The sequence below is a fragment of the Dermochelys coriacea genome, chromosome 5 (genome assembly GCF_009764565.3).
Source record: "Dermochelys coriacea isolate rDerCor1 chromosome 5, rDerCor1.pri.v4, whole genome shotgun sequence".
Classification (NCBI taxonomy): Eukaryota; Metazoa; Chordata; order Testudines; family Dermochelyidae; genus Dermochelys; species Dermochelys coriacea.
The window spans coordinates 21112601-21125491 of record NC_050072.1 but is presented as its reverse complement, the minus strand read 5'-3'; the positions used below and the strand labels follow the sequence as shown (position 1 = coordinate 21125491).

General features: G+C 40.5%; 1 protein-coding gene across 2 annotated transcripts in view; it reads left to right on the top strand.

Moving 5' to 3' along the window:
* Positions 1-7006, top strand: part of FECH (ferrochelatase) — a 34699-nt gene extending 27693 nt beyond the window's left edge. For both annotated transcript variants that reach the window (XM_038402253.1, XM_043514507.1), the window contains 3 exons: positions 1057-1221; positions 1685-1744; positions 2241-7006. In XM_038402253.1, coding sequence (XP_038258181.1) covers positions 1057-1221; positions 1685-1744; positions 2241-2375 — 360 coding nt within the window. In that variant the 3' untranslated portion in view covers positions 2376-7006. The remainder of the gene's footprint in view (positions 1-1056; positions 1222-1684; positions 1745-2240) is intronic.
* The last annotated feature ends 5885 nt before the right edge of the window (positions 7007-12891 follow it).

Here is a 12891-nt window from a genome sequence, read left to right as displayed (position 1 = left end):
CAACCTATTTCTATCTCTCCTACTTTCTGGAAGTAGCTGTGTTCCAATGGAATGGTGTTCTTTGTGCCTGGGTGTTATCTTCTATATATATTTAACAGCCACTTAAAGTTTTTGCCACTTTGCAGAAGTTCTTGATGCATCATTCCCAAGTAAACTTCTGATAGCCCAGAGATTCTCCAGTACTGCTAATATACTCACCCAGTGGTGGGGATTTTTCGCTGACTAGCAGCTGGAAATGGGAAGCAAATGAACTATAATGAAGTCTGCTGAAATATTGCTTAGAGACCTTCCAAAAGATAGCTTATATGATTACATCTGTTTTTAAGGACATGAGCCCAATCCAAATAGACTTCATTTTTTTTAAAGCAGGTAACGCACAATGGGTTTATCTTTCTTTGTACATGACGTTTGTAAACTCCAACTGAAATGAAGGAACTTTAAGAAATGTTAGCCTCATCAGAATTACATAGTGTCAGTAATTTAGATTTCTCAAATGTGTTACAGTCACAGGGGCAGAGTTGTTTTGTTCTAAAGCTAAGCAGCAAATAAAGTATCGTGTTAGCTTAGCGTCTGTACTTTTTGGATGTTAAAGGAACACCATCGGCTTATTTAGTATTAAAAATAGAAAAATTCTTTAAAGGCAGGTAAATCCTGCTCAGTAGCGTGGCGGGGGAGGGTTGGAATGAAAAACAAAGGACACTTTATTTGTAGTCGTTTTTTAAAGTGCCCCTCTAAAAGCCAATCATCCAGTCAAAATATCTAGTGTTTAATATAAAGATAAGTAAATGCAGTCTCATAGGATTCTGCTTGTTATCAGGATGATTATCTGGGGGTCTAAACAGAGAGGCAGTGTTTCTTCATCAAAAAGTAATAGATGGAGAGATGGACAAAGATACGGCTAAAAATAGTAAGATAAACAGACTAATTTGATTCGTCATTGAATAAATAGAATACGTGGAGGTTAATTAAAGGATGACAGAGGATAATTCTTATAGAAATTAATTTATCAAGGCTTGAAAAAAGTTTTTTTTTTTTCCCCCTCCCACTTTCTCTTAGGTTGGCCCAATGCCATGGCTGGGTCCTCAAACAGATGAAACTATTGAAGGGCTCTGTCAAAGGGGACAGAAGAACATTTTGTTGGTTCCAATAGCATTTACCAGTGACCACATTGAAACTCTCTATGAACTGGATATTGAATATGCTCAAGTTTTAGCAAATGAGGTAAACATCACTTCAGGTCTCATAATTGCTTGGGCAATTCTGCTCCCAAATTTCTTTTCCCCATTTTTAGCTCCAATCTTATGGTTAAAAGTTGGTATGGGATTAGGTCACATTCTGCTGTTACACTGGTGTAAATCTGGAGTTAATCTGAATTGGCTTCAGAGATATTACTTTGAATTTTTATCAGTGTATCTGAGAGCTGATTTTGATCCATTTTATTTTAACTAAGATAAATGGTTTGTATGATCATCAATAAATAAGGAGTTTGGGGAACCTGGTATCAAAGTAAAATTTTGTCTTCTTGTCATTTTAGCCAAACTGAAAAAATATTACTACATTTAATTCAGTCATTTTAGGGCAGTGTCTAAATGATATAGAAAATGATGTTATTCAAAAAGATACTTGGGTATTGTTTTTCCATAATAGCTCTTTATTTTTCTCTCCTCTCTTGTTTTTGATTCAGTGTGGAGTAGAAAACATCAGAAGAGCAGAGTCTCTTAATGGAAATCCATTGTTCTCCAAGGTATCCATATTGTTACTATAGCTTTAGTAGAAAATACAGCATAGCAGTCCTCTGGAAAGCTCTAGCAGATTGTTGATTTCCTCTCATATTATTAAAAAATTCCGAGTTTGACTATTAAAAAAGAATTCCCTATACTTTGTAGTTCATAGACTACAAGCTATTCTCCTTTGTCACTGTGTTATTTTGTAATTGATAGTTATTTTGAGCTTGTTTTGACAAAGAAACACAATTTTTCTCTCATCATTTTCAATCACCTATTTATTGAGATTGCCAGAAAAGCAGAAATGTTCCTTTTTAGGGCCAATATTGTGCCAATGAATTTTTAAAATCAAGGGCCCCATTGAAATCAAGGGGAAGTAATATTAAAAAATTGGTGTCACAATACATCCCTTGGTGTGACCAATTGTTGATCTGGCTAACTCGTTAATTTGGTAACGTGTGCATCTTTTTTGCAAGTGATTCACTCACCTCTGTTTTTTAATACTCTGTCTTTCAGGCACTGGCAGACTTGGTCTGTTCACATATCCAGTCGAATGAAATCTGCTCCAAGCAGTTAACCCTCCGCTGTCCACTTTGTGTAAATCCTGTTTGCAGGGAGGCAAAATCCTTCTTCACTAATCAACAGTTGTGATGTGCCGCATAGAAGAATGCACTTGATTTGTACAGGGAAATCACTTAATGGTGCAACAATACAAACATCAGAAATTGCACAGATACCAATTGCACAAGCTACACAAATGGCCAACTCTAGCATTCTGGTACACTCTTCTAACCCCAGTGGCTTCAGTGGGCTTGCAGTTTTGTAACAGAGAGGAGAATTTGAAGTTTTTCTTTTTTTCTTTTTTATTTGAGAGATGTGGGTGGAAGAGAAGGAAGGAAGGGCTTGATGCAGTGAGGTGCTAAGAGGTCTCAATTCCCCTGGGTCTAATGAGCACTTCATAGCATCAGGCCCAAAAATAAGCACTGAAAAACCTTTGATACAAACTGGCATCTAAAGCTCTTTTCAGGGAGTTCTTTATATGCACTAATGTCATTAATATATTCATTTCAGCCTTCCAGGTAGAGTGTACTATTTTTTTTTTTTTATGATACTGGTGCAGTATTGCTAACACAGTTACCGGTCATCTTCTCTTACAGATATATTTTCAGATGTGTTTTGAATTCTGATTTTTAAAAAAATATGTATATTTTTTTTAAAACATAGAAGATTATTTTGGTTTTCCTGGGAGAAAAGAGATTCTGCAAAAGCCCAGACAGGCTTTGCCCCATTGGAACAGTGGCATTGTGGGAGATTTGTTTACATTTTCTTGAAACGTTCTCATTGTCGGAAGGAAAATCTGTCTGTGGAGAGCATGAAGTGAAAGAAGTGACCCAGGACTGAGTTATATTTTTGGAGCACACTCCACTTAAATGGAGTTCTAGATATATTTCAAACCTCGTTACTGTCAACAGCAAACACTATAGCTGATTGTAAGGGTTGGCTTATCCTTCAAGCCAAATGCTTTTCTCTTCTCCAAAGGGCTTTCTCTGTTTGATTAAGCAAATTCAGAAAGTTGAACTGGCTCTTCTGAGGGTTTATAGATCTGCTCTGTGCTTTCCACTGCGTCAGGACATTGTGGTTTTTGTGGGTTATCTATGGAGCTACATGGGCACAATCGATCCAGTTTAATTCATGTTGTCAATTAAAACCCCAGTGATATATTAGGAGTCATTTACATTGTGGTGGGTATGCCAGATGAGGGGTGCAGGATGCTCTTATCCTAACAGCTGCTGTGGGTATAAGTTCCCTAACCCAGAAACAGAGTTCTGCCCTATTACATTCCGTGGGCTATTTTTAGGACTTGATCCTGAGCTCCTGACCCTTCTAAATCTCCATTGATTTCAGTGGGGCATTTGGATACACCAGGAATGCAGAGTCCAGTTCTAACTATTTGAATTATGGAGATTCTATAAAATAAAGCAGTGGCCGTTCTGCGCTGGCACCAGGGTTGGAGACCAACATTGTCTTTGAATATCTCAGCTGCTGGCCACTAACCAGAATTTCTCAGTTTTTGGCTTGAAATACATTCAGAATGGAATGATCGCAGAGTCTGGATTAGCAGTCCCTTCGTATAGGGGCCATTCCCTCCAGGGCTAGAAGAATCCATTAAAAGTATTCTGTGGGAAAGCTCATTTATAGGCACTAGTCTAGCTGTCAGCTTCATGAATACAAATGTTTATCCTATGTAATTAGCACCGAATACTGGAGGCTTTTTGCAAATCGTTATAACACGCAGACGTTGCTTAAATTGATGAACCAACTAATCATAAGCTGCGAAAGGGCAGGGGCTGTGATTATTAGACAATTTTACTTGGTCAGGTAATTGTGAGATGCACATACTTTGTGCTCCTGATCCTCCAGGGATAGGGTTGTTTAAGGATAACAGGCCCCTGTTGCCATAAGACCTTGTTTTGCTCCATTTTAGATTGAAAGAGTTGACTTTAGGATGCTGGAGACCTAAATTAACATAACTGCTTATCAGCCAGTGGGCTAGATACACTGGTCCAGGGAGATGGAAATTATACTTCCTGCTTCAGCCAGACACACCCCGTGCCTAATACACTCCCTAAGGGAGGAACAAGGTTTTTCTACTGCCACCCCTCTTTCAGCTTCCCAGAATGTGTGTAAAGGGGAAGGATATGTTTAAACGTCTCCTGGGGCTTCATAGGAAGTTGCTGCAGGGATACGGAATCAGTACATCATATAGCGGTCCTGCACCCTCCACTTTTTTTAACAGGTTCTTACAGTCCCCCAGCTCTAAAGCAGAAAGGAGGTCCACTGCTGCGCCCTCTTTTCATGCTGGACTCGCTGCCGCCGCTGGGTTGTGCTGGGATTTATGCCCGCGGAAGCCGGGTGAATTGAGAGTACGCTCTGTCTAGCGTTCTGAGTTTCAGCACTTGCGCTGCATCTTGCTCCACGATCCACACTGTCTGGTCCGTGGGTTTGTATAGTCTCTCGACTGCAACAAACGTCATATGACATTTTTCCTTCTCTATGTACATTCTTACACTGGCCTTTTTCCTGCTTAGTAGGGTTTGTGTTGAAAAGACTGAAAGAGTGATGGCCAGGCACTGTATAGCTAAATTTGTTTTTCTCCAGGAGCGCCATTGCCTTTAAATTCCTTCAGTTCCAGTCAGTCTATTCTCTTGCTTAGTGTGGGGCCGGGGGAGCACTGGTATGCTCATAACTCCTCTTAGCACTAATGGGAGTTAGTCACATACGTTTCTATCTTCTTCTTTTATCCCCTTCCCTGCATCCACCCATCGCATGGATCAGAGAATAAGCCACCAAGAGCCAACTACTTCCCTCAGATGGAATCAGTGAGAGTTATCCACCTGCATTGCTGGGCAAAATTAACACGGGAAAGCCTCTGGCCATGATTTGAGGAATCGGAACACCAGAATAACAATTCTTGCAGCATACCTTGGAGTACATTTTTAACCTTACATCTCCCATTATACAGAAAATTGCTTGTCTCCAATCCCACATCTCTGCTTTGACTGTTATGAGGTAACAGAATATAGCATATTTACAAAATTTTCCTTGTGAATGCCTCTTAAAAGCCTTGAATATATAGGTCTTCCATATGCACTGTTACCAGCACAATTAGGAATCTACCCAAAGTTGGAAATGGAAGGCTAACTTTATGTGAACGTAATATTGTACAGATTGATTGGCTTTTTATTTTCATACTGAAGAATGTAGAGGGAATATTAGTTGGCATTAATTATGAGGCATTACATTTATCCCCAGTAATAGGAGATATTCAGTTTTTATGTATGCTAACCACAAGTGGGATAATTACCAAACCTATTCAGGCTATTGTTGCTATTAGCCCATAGTGTGGAAATCATTTAATTTTCTAGCTTTTAGCAGACTGATGCTGTCTCAGTGAGTTGGTGTTTTTTTTTTTCTTTTTTTTAAGAGTACAGTATCACTCTCGCTATTTCACACATTGTTTTGTCTGACAGATTTCATCACAGTATCAAAATTATAATAAAATATGGTTACAGTTAACTAGCACTATTACTGATTATTTTTTTTTAGAAACATTTTTTTTCTTCAAATAATTGTGAAAGCAGAGACACCAATGCTAATGTGAATTCCATTGCAGCCAAAGTCATTTGACTCTATAAGTACGTACTTGGAAGTATATATGGGTACAATAACCAAGAGTTTTCTGAGACCTTCTTATTTGTGTGCCTTGTCATTTGTTTAGTATTCTTATAGTCACCATCTTTTATAACTGTTGTAGTTGGAAGTTAAAATCTTTTCTTACGTCTTGGTACATTTGTATGCATTCAGCTGCAGCTGAGGCAAGTTTTAAGGGTTTGTGGCTTCTAACTCCAGTCTTACCAGATTCTGAGCTTTTCTGCTCTGGATGAATTGGATGGGAGTTGAAGGGGTTCCCTAACAGATCCTTGGACAATAATCTAGCTTCATGGTGGTTATAAATGGTACTCCATTTACAGAACCACAGTTCATTTTCAAGACATTGCTCAAAAGACCTATGGAGGGAGAGGGCGGATGTAAATATTTGCAAGTGGGGTGCCCAGGTTTGGCTGTGTAACAGCTATTTCATTAATAAGAGCTCAGCAACTAAATCCCAACATGTTACTTCAAAAACTAGAGGGAGACGGGAAATAGAAGCAATGGTGTCCTGAGGAAAGAAACAGGAATTACAAACATTTGCAAAGAATATGTTTTGGAAGAATTGGCTGGTGACTAGGTTGTCATGGTAGTTTTGCTGTCCATCTGGATGCTGAAATTGATTTTCTTACTTGTGGTTGAATACAATCTCCTTAATTACCTACTTAAATAAGTGATAGCTTCCGAAAGTGGTGCCCTACTTCCACAGTGGAGTGTGGGCTTTTTCCCTAATACATAAGGGGAGAAACCCTGGTTCCAGTAAAGTCAATGAGCATTTTGCTATTGAGTTCAGTGGGGTCAGGATTTTTTCACCCAAGGTATTCAGAGGCTCCTTTTAACTTCCCCCTCTATCCCACCCAAAATGTTGGAACTTAGCATGCACTGAAAGATGTGAAAGATAGTAGTTCCTTTTATTTCTTAATACCTTATGTTCCAATGTTTGCTTTAACTGCAAGACATGGATATTAGATTGAACAGGAACTTCCAATTAGTGTAAAATGAATTATTTGTATAATCTAATGTACCAATTGCCATTAAGATGGATATTGACATTAAATTTTTTTTGAAAGAAATACTTGAGATGTCTCTCTGAATATGTGAAGAAAGATTTTTTTTCAGGCCAATATCCAGCATTCTCTGTGCTAACTTCTTTTTCTTCACGTGATAATGAGAGAGCGTATGTGCAGCAATGATTAACTCATCTAATCTAGGTGCCTTTTGTTTTTTGGTGGAAATAATGGTGTTCTATTCCTGTGGGGTAGCCTGGTGTCCTACAGCAGCACATTCTGGGTACATCAAGGTTGGAGTTCACTAATCAGTTTAAATGAGCTCCCCCTCACCCCCTATGGTAAGTAGTGGATTCTCTATACCTGCAGGTGTCTCCACGTATTTTGGTAAATCAACAATCCCAATAGTCAAAGCTGTTAATTCTGTTAGGGTAGACATTTATCCCTCTGTATCTCTTTCAGTAATCGATACAATCTAGGTCTGACTTTTTCAGAGGTGTGAGCTCCCAAACTTTCACTTACTTCCATTGGGTTATTGGCAGCTCTTGACAATTAGACCTTAGTATCTTAACTTATCACATAATATGGTGGCTAAAACAATCGAACAACAAGACTTTCAGGTAAGGAGAAACAAAGCCACAGAAGATCATTTGCAGCACTTTTCTTGTCATTCTCTATATAAGGGGTAAGGTCCAGTATATGTGTGGGCCAGTGTTCCCTTTAATTTTTGACAGGCTGTGTGTGCAAAAAATTTCTTCAGTGCAAGTTTTTGAAACAGAGTTCAAATGTGTGCGCAATGAGGCGAATGCGCCCAAGTGAGTAAAATGCTTATATATTTAAAGTTTTAATTTGCAATTTGTGTCAATTTATATGGGTTTTCAGATAGAGACATAAGTAAAAAAAGAAAAACAAAAGTTTGTATTTTAAATTTAAAATTTTCCTAAAAAAATCAATAAATGATTATCAGCCAAGAATAATATATGTAATTACCAATGCATTTTAATTTCCTTATTTGTCGAAATGTCAAAGACAGCTAAACTAACCTTACTGTTTTTCCCTGTGATCTTTTTTTTATTTGCTCATTCAATATAAACTCTGCTCAGATCTATCAGCCTTCCATCCAGCTGGTAACTCTTAATACACATCAGCATATCCAAATGATCTACTTGTAAATGATTCCGTAGTTTGTTTTTTAGAGTGCTCATTAAGCTAAAGCCGCGCTCTCAGTCTGCACTTGATGCTAGGAATGTTCCTCCAATATCCATCAACTTTGCAAGATCCTGAAACTGTTCGTTCTGGTGAGCAAATGTCACCATATCCGGGAAACTGAAAACCAATTGGCTGTTGATTCTTTCGGCTACTGCAAGCTTGAAGTCATTGTACTGACTGACTATAACAATCTCTTCAGTAAGAAAGTCTTTGTATTTTGAACATAGGGATTTGACCTGATGAATTCCAAAATTGAAGTCACCCTTAACTATTGCTTCACAATCAAAAGCGGACCACTCCTGGACTTCATCCTCTAGAAACCTGTCTGCCAAATGTGCACACAAGATGTTTATGAAAGCTATTATGGAACTGGTATCAATTTCATTATTTTCTTAAGAGCTCATATCTTGGAGAGCCTTAACTTTGTCACTCCATAAGACTGAATCTCCAAGGTACTGTCTTCTGATCTTGTTCAGTTTACCTCGGGCAAGGTGAAATGCTTCTAGAGGTGTAAGGCCCCGTTTCTGGAGCAGCGTGGATAGTGAAGCCAGCTCCGACAAAACATCATTCAACACTTTTAATGTTGTTCATTATTCCATGGTATTCAGCTTTTTGTGGCACTATTTAGAAACTGGATCAGTATCTTTGTCTTGCTCAAAATATTCCAGAAGAGGATGATAGTTGCGAATAATTGCTCCAAGTGCAAAGTGCCTAGATAACCAGCACACTTCATTGCGTGGCCTGAAAGCCACTGATTCGCATTCAGAAGCATCCACTATTTCCTGAAATTTGCATTTTCTCCTGGATGACCGACAGAACACTGTATAGACAGTTCTCATTAAGGTTGCGATGTCTCTTATCAGCTTGACCTCTTTCCATGCATCAGAAATCCCCAAGTCTTCCCGGTGTGCAACGCAGTGGTGCTGGACTAACTGTGGAATATCATGTTTCAGCTGAGCCGCCACACCATTGAGTTTGCCCAACATCATGGAGGCACCATCAGATGTGAACATCACCATTTTCATTAGATCAAGTTGGTGTTTTTTATAAAAACTCTTTGATTGCAGACACTATTGAAACAGCATCACATTCTTGCAATCATAATAGTCCACCAAACAAAGTTTTATAGTCTACAGAATTTATGGATCTGTATTGAAAGTAGAGTCTCCAGTATCTGTTAATGGATAGATCAGTGCTTTCATCAACAGCTAGAGTATGAAACATGGCCGATGCTATTTCATGCATGAAGTCATTTTGGACAATGCAATTGATAATTTCAAGAAATTCAAAAGCATAATTTTTACTTCTCCATCTCGCTGGTATGCACGCTTACTTTCCATATGGTCATTGATATCCTGAACAGAAAGCACTGAGCTGTTCATTTTAATAGCCAATAACACACGGTCAGTAAGTACCTTGATTTCTTCCGGGTTTGAGCTCCTGCATTCAAGATTAATTTGCCTCCTCTGCTTTTCAGCTGGACTGTCAAAAATCATGCTCAGCAACCTGCTCCGTGAGGACGGGTTTTTGTTTCTAAGACTTGTTACATCAGCTATATGAGACTTCCTGGACAGATGATGCTTTTAAGAAATCCAACTTCCACACATCGTTCCACATTCTTCCTGTTGAAAATTCTCCCAGAGCTCTGGCATCTTGACAATATACACAACCCACTCTGTTGTCCTCTTCATATGTGAATATTTCACGAAGGTTAACAGTCATTACACTATGTGACTTTGGTGTAACTGTCTCTATAGTCTCATCCAGGTTTAAATGAAGTCGCTGTTCTTTTATGCTTTAGACCTCTAGACAGTGACATTTTGGGATTGATTTTTTACCATATGGGTTTATTTAAAATTAATACTTTTATTATATGGCTACTATTGCAATGTGCTTAACAGCGTGACTCGACAAAAAGGCAAACGGGAGATCATTCAGATCAGGATACCGGAAGTTTGTGCATAGCTCCGATCACATCCATGCATCTGCAGCAGAAAAAACATGGGAAAACGGTAAAACATAATGAGTAAATGTATGAAGTCCAATGCCTTTGAAAGATTTCAGTCACAAAAACAACACTTACCTTTGTTCATTTCTGGGAAATCTTTGCAGTTCCTTAGCAACCTTGGCCAAGCATTTTGACTTATTCGCACATTCTCAAGTTTGTACACAGCCAAATGAACAGACTGCAAGGAGATGTGTGGGTCGTCCCCCCCCCGACCGTAAATATGGTGACCAGATCGCAAGAGTGAAACATCAGGACACATTGGGCGTGCAGGGGGGGAAGAGAGAAGAGGAGAAGAGAGCCACACAGTTCCCCTGGCCTGCACTCCCTGAACCCACTATGCCCAGAGCCCCCCCCCCCCCACAACCTCCCACATTTGACACAAATGCACAGTGCTGTGCACACCATCACCCCTACCCAGCACCCCCACAGCCCACCGCAGCTGCCCAGCACCTCACACAGAACCACCCACTTGCTAGTTTCCCAATATTCAGATTTCTCCCTCCTAGTGCCCTTCCCCACAGCCCCACGACCACAACTAAACAATGCCCACACAGACCCCCAGTGCCCTGAAACACACAGATCTCCCCCCACTGCCTAGCACCCCAAAATACACAAACCTCCCCCTGTGCCCTCCACTCCCTCACACCCGGCACCCCCCACACACACACACACACTTCCCAGACACTCACTCCACAACACTCTGCCCCCTTCCCTGGCTGCACTCACCAGCCCTGCTGGGAGGTCTCTGGCTCTCCTAGGGTCAGAGCGGCGGTGGGTGGGGGGTGGTCTCCACTCTCCATGTGCTGTGCCCACCACAAGTATGGGCTCTGTGGCTCCCATTGGCCAGAAAAAGCACCAATGGGAGCTGCCGGAGCCGCTGAGTGGGGCTTGCAGGCGCCGGCAGCATGGAGAGAGCCTAAGAGCCAGCAGGTCCCTCTGGCTTTTAGGGTCGGGTGGGGGAGGCACCTGCACGCCCCACCCCTGCAGGTCTGATTGGGCAGGAGGGAGCCGCCTGCACTGCAGGTGGGCATGCCACCAAGAGCTGCCCCGGGAAGCGCTGCCACGCCAGCCTCGGGACTTTTGGCGGTGATGATGAGCGGGTGTCCCAACAAATGGGCGCGTGGGGTTTCCCCGTGCGTGCGCGGTTGAGAATCTGTGTGCGTGTGCACATGTGCACAGCTTAGAGGAACAGTGGTGTGGGCTACTTATGTATTACGTACTCTATTTTCTTATGGATAAATGTTTTCTCTTTCTTTCTTGTATCTGGGTTCTCTTCTGCTCCGCTTCCACCCTCAACATTTGCCATGACCCCACTGAGTGTTCGATACAAAGCCAAGTTACAGATCTATATATGAAAGTAGATATAAAATTTATGCAAGATCCAGCTGTGAAGCAATATTGGATCGCAGAGGATTTCCCATTATGAGAAGGTGTGAAATTTAGCACAAATCCAAGGACAGCATTTGTAACAATAGGCTCAAAAAGATGGTGAGAGACCGATTTAACCTAGTTTCAAATCCCACCTACAACTGTTAATTTATTTGGTTATCTATTAACAGTCTCTAGGCAGCTTACTTTTTATGTTTAAAATTAAGTGCTTGATTGATTATTTTCTAGAACAGTGATGGGATGTTGTTCTATACTTAAGCCAATCCATTAGTGAGCTCTCATTACTGATCTCTTTTCTGTGTGTGCGCGTGTGTGGGGAACGACATGGTTGATGGGGGAAGGGAGGGAGAGTTCAAGAGGGTCTTGGTGGGCTGTTTCTCTAGCAGCTCTGTTTCAAGGGCATTTCCAAAGAGATTTTCCATCTTTAAAAGACACTGACTACTTCAATAGGTCTAAATAACATTCAGGCTTCTGAAGAATATTACGATTTTTAAAAATGGAAGCCCCATTGCTTGACACTTTTTAAAACTAGACTGAACAAGCGCTGGAGAACATAATGTAGGGAACAATCCTCCACCGGCAGTGGGATCGGTGAAATGGACCTTTCATGTCTTCAATTGCTGTGAGCATAATTCTGGACTCCCATGGGATGCTTCGATAATAGACTTTTCACAGGGGATCTCTGCATAGGGAGAGGGAACAGAATCCTACCAACTGTTTGCTATAAACCCTAATTCAACCAGGCACTTAAGTGTGTGCTTAATTTCAAGCACATGAGCAAACTACTCATGTACATACAATTAAACACATGCTTAGGGGCTCTGTCAGACTGTGGTCCCTATCCCTTAGAATGGAGTGTTACTGGAGTAAGCACGGCAGGATTTGTATTTGTTGTTTGAAAAATAGATACGGTTGCATGAAGATACCTGTCATTAACAGAAGATTTATTGTTATCATAAAACTCATTTTTACTCGGGTGGTAAGAACCTCTTAGGAATCTGAAAATAGAATTTGTATCTCTAATTATTTTTTCTCAAAGTAGAAAGGAAACATTTGAGTTATTTTCTCCATAAATTTGTCATGAAGCACAAGGTAACATGTTTGTCTACTTTCTTGTTTTGACAGCCCATCCATGATACTGGCGGTACAGTTCTTGAAATAGTTCCCTTGTTTTTATGCCTCAGCACAAGTGGGGTGATGGAGTTAAGCCAGTGGTTCTCAACCTTTCCAGACTACTGTACCGCTTTCAGGAGTCTGATTTGTCTTGGGTACTCCCAAGTTTCACCTCATTTAAAAACTACTTCCTTACAAAAGTGTCACAGCACACTCTTACTGGAAAATTGCT